Below are 8,876 nucleotides of genomic sequence, written 5' to 3' on the forward strand. Positions count from 1 at the left end.
TCCCAAAGGAAAGAGAAGTACAGGCAACAAAGGCACGAAGTGGGGAAAGTATGACTTTTTAGGAACCAGTGCAGTTCCAAGAGGCTGTGTACACAAGGCCAGAGAAGCACAGGTCCCGGAGCCGCAGGTGAGGAGTCCGGCTTGCCCACAGGCGGCACTCTGGAACCGCAGTCACAGCACTGCACACAAAGGGGCAGCATTTGTACGCACACGTCCCAAGGTGACGTGTCTTGGCCAACGTGTAACCATTCAGGAAGGTCTGCTGTAGGCAGAGAGCTTCCCACCAGAGTGACACAGTCAGGTTCAGGTACCAGGCCCAGGAGGACGCAGCAGGGGAGAGAATGATGGCAGGAAGGGGACCCTGTTGTCACCCGGGGGGAGGCGCAGAGGGCTGCATGAGGTGGTGGAAGGGGTGCACTGGAGATCGGCCTCGGGTGAAACAAACGGGTGCATGAGGCAAGCCAGAGGAGAGAGGGCGTGGGCAGGCGCTGGGCAGCAGCATCGATGAACAGGAGAGCGAGAGATGGTCTGGCGAGGGTCCCACAGGAGGCAGGCTCAGAGTTAGGCACCAAGAGGGTGGAGCGGACACTGGGTGCAAAGGCACAGAGGAGTCACGGCAGGCGTCCTTCTGGACTGAGCAGCACAGAAGCAGCGAGAAGCGCAGCCCAGAGCATGGCTGGTTTCCCTGCCCGGGGCCTTGGGGACAGTGCCCTGACGACACATGCCTCCACTTGCCCCAGCCCCGAGAACCAATCCAAATTCAAGCTGCCTCTGGGACTGACCTGAGTGGGATATTAAGGAAAGTAGGACCCTTCTGGAAGCTTCCCAGCTGGCTGAATCACGCTGTCCTGGTCCTCGAATGCAGATTCTCTGACAGCCCTGGTCTGCCGTCAGGCACCTGGGGGGCTTGTCATCACCCACCCTGTTCTCGACTCAGGGCTGAGATTCTGAGGAAGGCTCAGTTCTGTCCCGAGAGCAACTTCAGTCACTGCAGGACCTTGACGTGGACCCTCAGGTGCACCAGGAGGGCCGAGCTGCGGCTGAAGGCTTTCCCACGTTGCTGCCCCTTTAGGGCTTCTCCCTGGTGTGGGTCTTCTGGTGCTCCGTGAGGGAGGAGCTCTGTGCGAAGGCCTTGGGGCAGACCTGGCACCGGTAGGGCTTCTCCCCGGTGTGGATGCGCTGGTGCTGTGTCAGGTGGGTGCTCTGGCTGAAGGCCTTGCCACACCTGGTGCACTCATAGGGCCGCTTGCCAGTGTGCACCCGATGGTGCCGGGTGAGGTGGGTGCTGCAGCTGAAGGCCTTGCTGCACTCCCCACACCTGCAGGGCTTCTCCCCAGTGTGGACCCTCTGTGGACCCCCAGCGTGGGCCTTCCACACTCACTGCAGCATGGGGCGTCTTCTGGGATGGCCCTGGTGAGCCTCGAGGGCTGAGGTGCCTGGAATGTTCTCCTACATCCGGCACACCTGGACTTCTTCCCGGAGTGTGTGAATGGAGGTGCTGCCCCACCACCAGCCAACAGACCACCTCCCCCCGAGGGAGCCCTGGCAGGCAGTGCTGGTGACTGGACTCAGGGCCTCCAGCATGCCAGGCAAGCGCTCCACCACTGGCTACACTCCCAGCCCTTGGGCCCATTTCCAAAAGGAAGCATCTCACTTGGTGTCTTGGAGGACAAAAGGGTGCCCTCCCACACCTCCCAAACTGCATCATGGGTTCTGATTTTTCCTACCCCTACCAACTCTCCATCCTTCAGAGGTCCTGATTTTAGCTTAGGCGTCGGAAGATAAACCTCAGGTGGAACTGAGTTGAAAGAGGCAAGAGAGGCCAGGCAGGGGTGCTATCCCAGCAACTCAGGAGGCTGAGGCAGGAGGATCACAAGTTCGAGGTCAGTCTTAGCAACATATTGAAACCCTGTCCCCCAAAATAAAAGGGCTGAGGGATGTAGCTTAGTGGTAAAGCACCGCTGGACTCACTCTTCAGTGCGTGAATGCACACACACAAAGCAACTGCAGAGAGGGAGTGACCGTGCTCATCTGGGCTGGCACACTTGCTTCCCCAGGGAGGACCCCAGCTCCGGGGATGGCTGCACCCCTCACACCAAGCACTGCTCTGGCCTGGGGGAGTCACAGTGCTCAGCGAGCCCTGGCTGGACAAGGGGTCCAGCCGGATGCCTATGACCGTGGCAGTTCCCACAGAAGCCCAGTGGATGCCTGCTGCTGGGAGTGCCCACCTGGCCACTCAAGCTCCCGGGAGGCCCAAGACCCACCCTTCATGAAGCGCCGTGAAGGAAGACGGTGGCTGAGGGGCAGCTAGAGAGCCGGACGTGTGAGGGAAAGGCAAGCCTGCACTGACCTGCCCTTCAGGGGTGCAAAGGGCGCCTGAGGCTTCATCTGGCCAGGCTCACAGGATGCTCTGGGTGAGGAGGCAGGTCGAGGGTGAAGTGGCCGCTGCTCTAGTCCAGTCAAGCTCAGTGGCTCAGGAACCAGGCCCTTGCCTGGACCTGTCCCCCTTGCTGCAAGGCAGGTGCGACTCACTTGCTGCAGAGCTGCTGGCCACTATCGTGCTCTCGTTCAGTGCAGTGTGTGACCTTCGCTTTGGAAAGGGTTCTCCAGTGGCCCCACTGCAGGTGGGAGACGAGGCCCAGCTGGGGAGGCCTTGAGCACCTGTTACAATGCCGTGATCAGCCTGCGGGGGCTGAGGAATTGGAGCAGCCCCTCCCTAGCCCCCTGCCGGCCCGTCCCTTCCTACCCTGCTCCTTCCAGAGTGCACAGCTGCGGGCCCCCCCTTCCCTCTGCCTGGGCACAGCTGACAGGGCCAAGGCAGGGCCCCGACCAGCCTCTCCCAGAGAGGTCTGTGTCTTGAAGGGCTGGGGAGTCGCCCTGACAGGACTCACCCATGTCAGTGCAGGCTCTGGTCCAGCTGCCTTGCGGACTTTCCTCCAGAGCACCAAGGTGGGGTTTCAGTTACCATCTGCCTTTTACCGAGTCACATGGCCAGCCAGGAGGACCCCAGCAGCACTGGGATCTGTGAGCCTTCAGGAGTCACCTGGGACCAGACTCTACCTCTCGGAGGCTGGCGCACACCCTGCCACCCACTACCAGCAGGCCAGGCCCACCCCGCTGGGAGGAACCTCTACTCCCTGCTCTGGACTGTCCATGGCTGAGTATCCTCAGTGCCCACCAGACCCCCTGAGTAACAGGGTCCACACCAACCTGGGAAGGTCTTGGAAGTCAGCACATGGCGGGTGGAGCCAGGTGACCAGGACACTTGGCGATTCTGCTCCCCACTTCCCTCTCCAGGAGCCCATGCCCTTTGTCTGTATCAGCAGCCAGGGTTCCTCTGTTGAGCTGCCCTGTGCTCACTGCTGTTCCCTGGGGTTTGACTGGCCACAGATGAATACAAGGCCCTGACCAGTTCAGCTGGGCTCAGACCAGAGACCTTCACTGTTCTGGGGTTTCCACAGGGTGAGACATAAGACTGGGCTGCTGGCCACCTTTGTCCCTGGGAGAGAGTCTGACTTAAGAAAGAAGTTAACATAGAAAAAACTCAAGGAAGAAATAGAATGAGAGAAAGTGTGAGTGACAGAGGGACTTAGGGGAGGAGAACCAGAGAAAGAGACGAGGGAGAGCACAGGCCAGGTCCGATGCTGGACAGTAGTCTGCCTCTGGACAAGCCACACCTGAGCCTTCAGTGCCCCAGCCAGTTTGAGCTGGGATCTTGGTCACTTGTAACCAAAACAGACCTGTAGCACGGTGGAGAGCCTGGCTAAGGTTCAAACATGGGAACAGGTGTGTGAGGGGCCGAGCCCACACCCCGTGTCCAGCACACTGTCAACGTGTGCCGGCCACTCCCCCTACCTCTCTTGTCCAGCCCCAGGGTCAAGCCCTCCACCAGCACTGCAGCCTCCTCCCCACTCCTGGGGTACTGGTTGCCCACCCAGGCCTGGATGTCGGGGGACAGTGTGTCCAGGAACTGTTCCAGAACCAGCAACTCCAGCATCTGCTCCTTGGAGCAGGACTCTGGCCTCAGCCACTGGTGACACAGCTCTCGCAGCTGGGCCAAGGCTGCATGTGGGCTCGGTGTCTCCTCGTAGCAGAAGTGCCTAAAGCGCAGGCGAGTGGCCTCTGGGTGGGCACTGGGGCTCAGGCTGGCTTCCTCGCCCAGGCAGAGGTCAGCCTCTTCTTCCTCCACCTTCACCTGGAGGGGGCCACCCTGTCCCCAGGGCACAGGGATCACAGAACACTTGGGGATGGCCATTGGGCAGCAGCACTCGGTGAGATGAGATGGTGGAAGCCTCAGAACTGGGTCTGCAGGAATGTCAGCACTTCATCATCACCAGGAACCGGGCGCTGCCTGGTGCCTGCAGAGAAGGGCAGAGGTGGGCTGGGAGAGGCGACCCACTCCCACAGACAGATGACCATAGTCATCAGGTGGCAGCCACCCAGTGCTAAACACTGTGTGTTTTTGGTGCTAGGGATTGAACCAGGGCCTTGTGCGTGCAAGGCAAGCACTCCACCAACTGAGCTGTGTCCCCAGCCCTAAACACAGTTCTAAAGGCTGCATCTAAACAAGCTCAGGAGGCAGAAGTTTCCTTCCAATTTCAGACTAAGAGAGGGAAAGAATTTGCTCCCTGTCTCCTGGCAGGGAAGGGCTGTGAGGAGCTGAGCTGCAGACACAGGCAACCCCCAGCAGATCTCCCCTCCCTGGTCCCCTCCCAGACCTCGGGGCAGCTCCTTGGTCGTTTCCTCCCTGTATTTCCTACTTATTTTGTAGTGTCTAATAGTAACACCTCTCCTCTTGGTTTTGGTGGTGCTGGGAACAAACCCAAGGCCTTGCATGTGCTTTACCACTGAGCTAGGTCCCCAGTCCCCTACCCTTTTCAAATACTTTATTTTGAGATAGGGTCTCACTAAGCACCCAGGTTGGCCTTGCCTCAGCCGCCCAAGTACCTGGGATCACAGGTATGCACCGTGCCTGGTGCTGCCTCTCCTCTTTCCTACTGCATGTATTTAAGGCTACACGTTCCCTCTAAACATAGCTAGAGTTGTACACTACAAGATTAACATGTGCTAGCTCCATTATCATTTATTTCAATATGTTTCCTAATTTCTGTTGTGGTTTCTTCCTGACCTATGGATTATTTAAAACTCTGCTGCTTATTTAAAACTTCCGCTCCTTTCCCATTGGGGCAAGGACACTGAGAAGATCCCTGGGGCTCTAATCTGCCAACTTCCCATTGTCCTGGGAATAGCAATTGTGGATGATATGTGAAGTCTGTTGGGCCTAGGATCAAACCCACCTTTACCACTGTCTGCTGAGATCCTGGACTCTCACCTTCCTTGGGGTGGTGGTTTCCTACCTGTAAAATGGAGGATGATACTCCCTGTGGAAGGTCATTTGCCTATCCATTCATTCACAGAGGGATGGGCAGGGCACAACATCAGGAAACTCTACAATGAATGAGAGCAAGTATCTTCAAATGTGCTAGGTACATAACGTGGGTGGGTGTGGCACCCATTAGGATCAGGGGGCCAGGGAAGACCTCTGAGGTGACAGATGAACTTATAATCCATTGAGTGGCCAGCAGGGAGCAGGAAGCATGACAGGCTGCGTTGCTAGGCTGGCCTTGAACTCTTGGGTATAAGGGATCCTCTGAGTTTAGCCTACTCAATAGCTGAGACTATAGAAGCCCAAGTCTTGTGTTTTACAGAAAGTCTTCCAATTACGTTCTGATGGCTTAGACAGCAGTGGAATTCACAATGGAATTAGCTTATGCTTAAAGGTAGGAGTGCCCTCACCATTCAGGGTTCAAAATACCCTGACCCTTGGCTCAGTGGCAGAGCACTTGCCTGGCATGTGAGAGGCACTGAGTTTGGTCCTCGGCACCGCATATAAATAAATAAATAAATGGTACATTAGCAACTAAAATTTAAAAAAAAATACTCCCACCCCACTCCTGGTGTTATGTGGAATGTAATGGAATAGCAAGGGGAAGCAGGAGACATGGGAGACAGGAGAAGTGAGAGGAGGCGTAGTCCACGCCAGAATGAGGAAGGCTTGGCAGTGGAACAGGGCTGCAGGAGCAGGACGTGTTTTGGGAGATCTGGTTTCAGAGGTCACCTATCTTTGTGCCTGCCTCCTGTACCACTGTCACTACCTCCTTGCTATCTTCCTCAGCTGGTTCCTTGGGCTCCACCAGCTGCCCTCTCTGCTCTGTCCCAGGCTGCTTGGCTTCTTCAGCAGCTACAGGGTGGGTGGGGGGCTGTGGTCTCAGTCCTGAGCAGAGGCCCATGTTGCTGGTGACCTGCACAGATTCCTGCTTGCAGAGCTTTGTCTTTTTCCCAACTCACACACAGCTATGGGACTCTGGCTTCTTGCTCTGACTTCAGGGAACTCAGGTCTGTGATTCTGGGAAGTGAAACATGTTAGTGAACACAGGTATCAAGTATCAGGTATGATCACATCCCCACAGAAGCTCCCAGAACAGAGACATGCTGAGGTCATGCTCCTCAGCCTTGTTCCCACCGGCTGCCTGCCCCTCCCAAATACATAAATCCATACAAAATCTGAATGTAAATGTTCACAACATTGTCTATTCTATCAGAAGAGTTCAAAATAACCCAAATGTCCATCAACTGATGAATGGGTCAACAAACTGTGGCATACCCATACAATAGCATCTTCAGCCATAAAAAGAAGTGAAAAACTGGAGCAGTGTGAAGAAGAGGTGAGAATGACCCTTGAACCAATCAAAGCTACCCACTGCTGCATCCCCACTGTCCTACCACTGTCACCACCATGCCCAAGAGAAAGGCTGAAGGGGATGCTAAAGGAGATAAAGCCCAGTGAAGGACAAATCACAAAGATCCTCAGGGTTGCTGCTGAACCTGTTCTTCCAAAGTCAGAGCCAAGCCTTAAAAGGCCCCTGCAAATAAGGGAGAGAAGGTACCCAAAGGGGAAAAAGGAACAGCTGACACTGGCAAGGATGGGGATAACCCTGCAGAAAATGAGATACCAAAACAGACCAGGCATAGAAAGCCGAAGGTGCTGGAGATGCCAAGGGAAGTGTGTGCATTTTTGATAACTGTGGACTTCTGGTGGCTGTACAGTTTAAAATTCTAGTTTTTAATCAAGTTTTATAACAATGCAGAATTTTGTTTTCCTTTATCATTTCTTTTAAAGCTATGTTGTTAGCACACAGAACACTTCATTGTTGTTTTGGAGGGAAGGAGCATAGAATAGTAGTCACTAGTAGAATGTCTCCAAAGCTGGATTGCTATGGGGGAACACACCTTTCCCAGATGGTTGTAAGAGACTTCCTCTTGGCTCCCTGATGTTGGCACACACAGTCACCTTCGCACAAATACTTTGTGATATGCAAAAACTCAAATTCACCTTTACGTCCTTCTCTCCCTCTCTACCATAGGCATAGTTAACTCCCCTAAACTCAGACCTGTTGGGACCTGACTCCCAACAATTGGTGTTATCAGTGTGTCAGGCAATCTGGACTTTCCAGTGACATCATTGAGATGATGTCCCTCAGAAGAGCAGCAGTTCCTTCTCTAGATTGTGGATCTTCACATTAATAATTCTGCCATTTTCATTTCATTTCCTGAAAGTCAGGGTCAGCTTGTAAAAAGTTGTTAAACAACATGCTAAATGTGAAATGTTAAACCTCACTCTAAACTTTCCCAATTCTGAGCATCCAATGAAGACTTCATTGGGTTTTGTAGTGGCTTTCTGATTTTGGTAGTCCATCCAAGAAGGGAGTTTGAAAGTTGTTGTATACTGTTAAGGATGTCTGCCCATTTTCTACCTGAAATACCATGATTGTTTATGAAAATTATCTTTAATAAGCTGGATACAGTTTGGCTAGAGAAAAAAAGTGAAAAACTGAAGCATGTTACAAAAAGGACTTTAAAACATGATCAGTAAAAAGTTAGAGAACTAACGTACTGTAAGATTCCATTTATATGAAGTGTCCAGGTGGTTGCCAGGGGCTGGGGAGGGGGAGACAAGGAGGGACCCGGGGCACAGGGCACACCCAAGATAGCAGCCGCTGTACACACGTGGTGTCAACACTTGCAGGACACCCCTTCCCTACGATGGGCTCACAAGGGGTGACGACCCAGCCACAGGCACACCTGGGGCTTCTCTGCACTGATATGGGCGGTGTCACCCTCGTCATACACACCTGGAGGCCTCCTGCGCGCCTGGGCAGTGTCACACTATCGCACCTGGAAGTGTCCCTTGCACACCCTAAGGGCGGTGTCACACTCGTCACATGCACCTGGGTGTACCCTGCGCGCATGGGCGGGGTCAGACACAGGACGCCCCTTGTCCCAGTGCAAGCATAGTGACGTTCTCTGCCAGAGATCCCCACCCTAGGTCAACCCCTCCCAAGCCCCACTTGCCACCTGTGACTTCCGCGGCTCATGTACTCTGTCAGGGTGGCTCCTGCTCCTCACTCACGCGCACCGCCCCTCCGTTCATAGCTTTGGTGCCGCCTCCGGAAGGAACCCGTGCACTTCCGCCAGACCTCAACCCCAGGAGGCCCTGCGCGACGCGAGCCACTGCCGCACTTCCTCCAGACCTCAACCCCAGGAGGCCCTGCGCGACGCGAGCCCGGCCGTACTTCCGCTAAAACCTCACCCTCCCAGGAGGCCTGGAGTTGTACGTAGCTCGTCCTCTTTTATTCAAGTGCGAATGAAAACCACGCTTTTTGCCAACCCTTTGAGTGGACATCAATCTAGAAAGGATCCTTTTATATAAAAAAAAAAGTATCTCGACATTTTTCTTGTAAACAAGGCAGTTTTCCAAAATACCTTGGGGGTTGAACAAGGCCCTGACTGGTTAGACTGCCGAGGGAGGAACGGGC

At 54.6% G+C, this 8,876-nt stretch overlaps 1 protein-coding gene and 1 long non-coding RNA gene across 2 annotated transcripts; both read right to left on the reverse strand.

Annotated features, from left to right (window-relative positions):
* Positions 1-4,255, reverse strand: Zscan22 (zinc finger and SCAN domain containing 22). The gene is given in 4 exon segments (XM_076839203.2): positions 1-1,056; positions 1,059-1,436; positions 1,439-1,555; positions 3,856-4,255. Coding segments are annotated over 4 exon segments (966 nt in total). The 3' UTR covers positions 1-985.
* Positions 4,256-4,266: 11 nt separating this feature from the next.
* Positions 4,267-8,505, reverse strand: LOC143384376 (uncharacterized). The gene is made up of 3 exons (XR_013089305.1): positions 8,416-8,505; positions 6,156-6,406; positions 4,267-5,357 (listed from the first exon to the last, which is right to left on the reverse strand). It is a non-coding gene; the product is annotated as an uncharacterized LOC143384376 (long non-coding RNA).
* Positions 8,506-8,876: the final 371 nt, after the last annotated feature.

The sequence above is a fragment of the Callospermophilus lateralis genome, chromosome 18 (assembly GCF_048772815.1).
Source record: "Callospermophilus lateralis isolate mCalLat2 chromosome 18, mCalLat2.hap1, whole genome shotgun sequence".
In the NCBI taxonomy this organism is placed as follows: Eukaryota; Metazoa; Chordata; class Mammalia; order Rodentia; family Sciuridae; genus Callospermophilus; species Callospermophilus lateralis.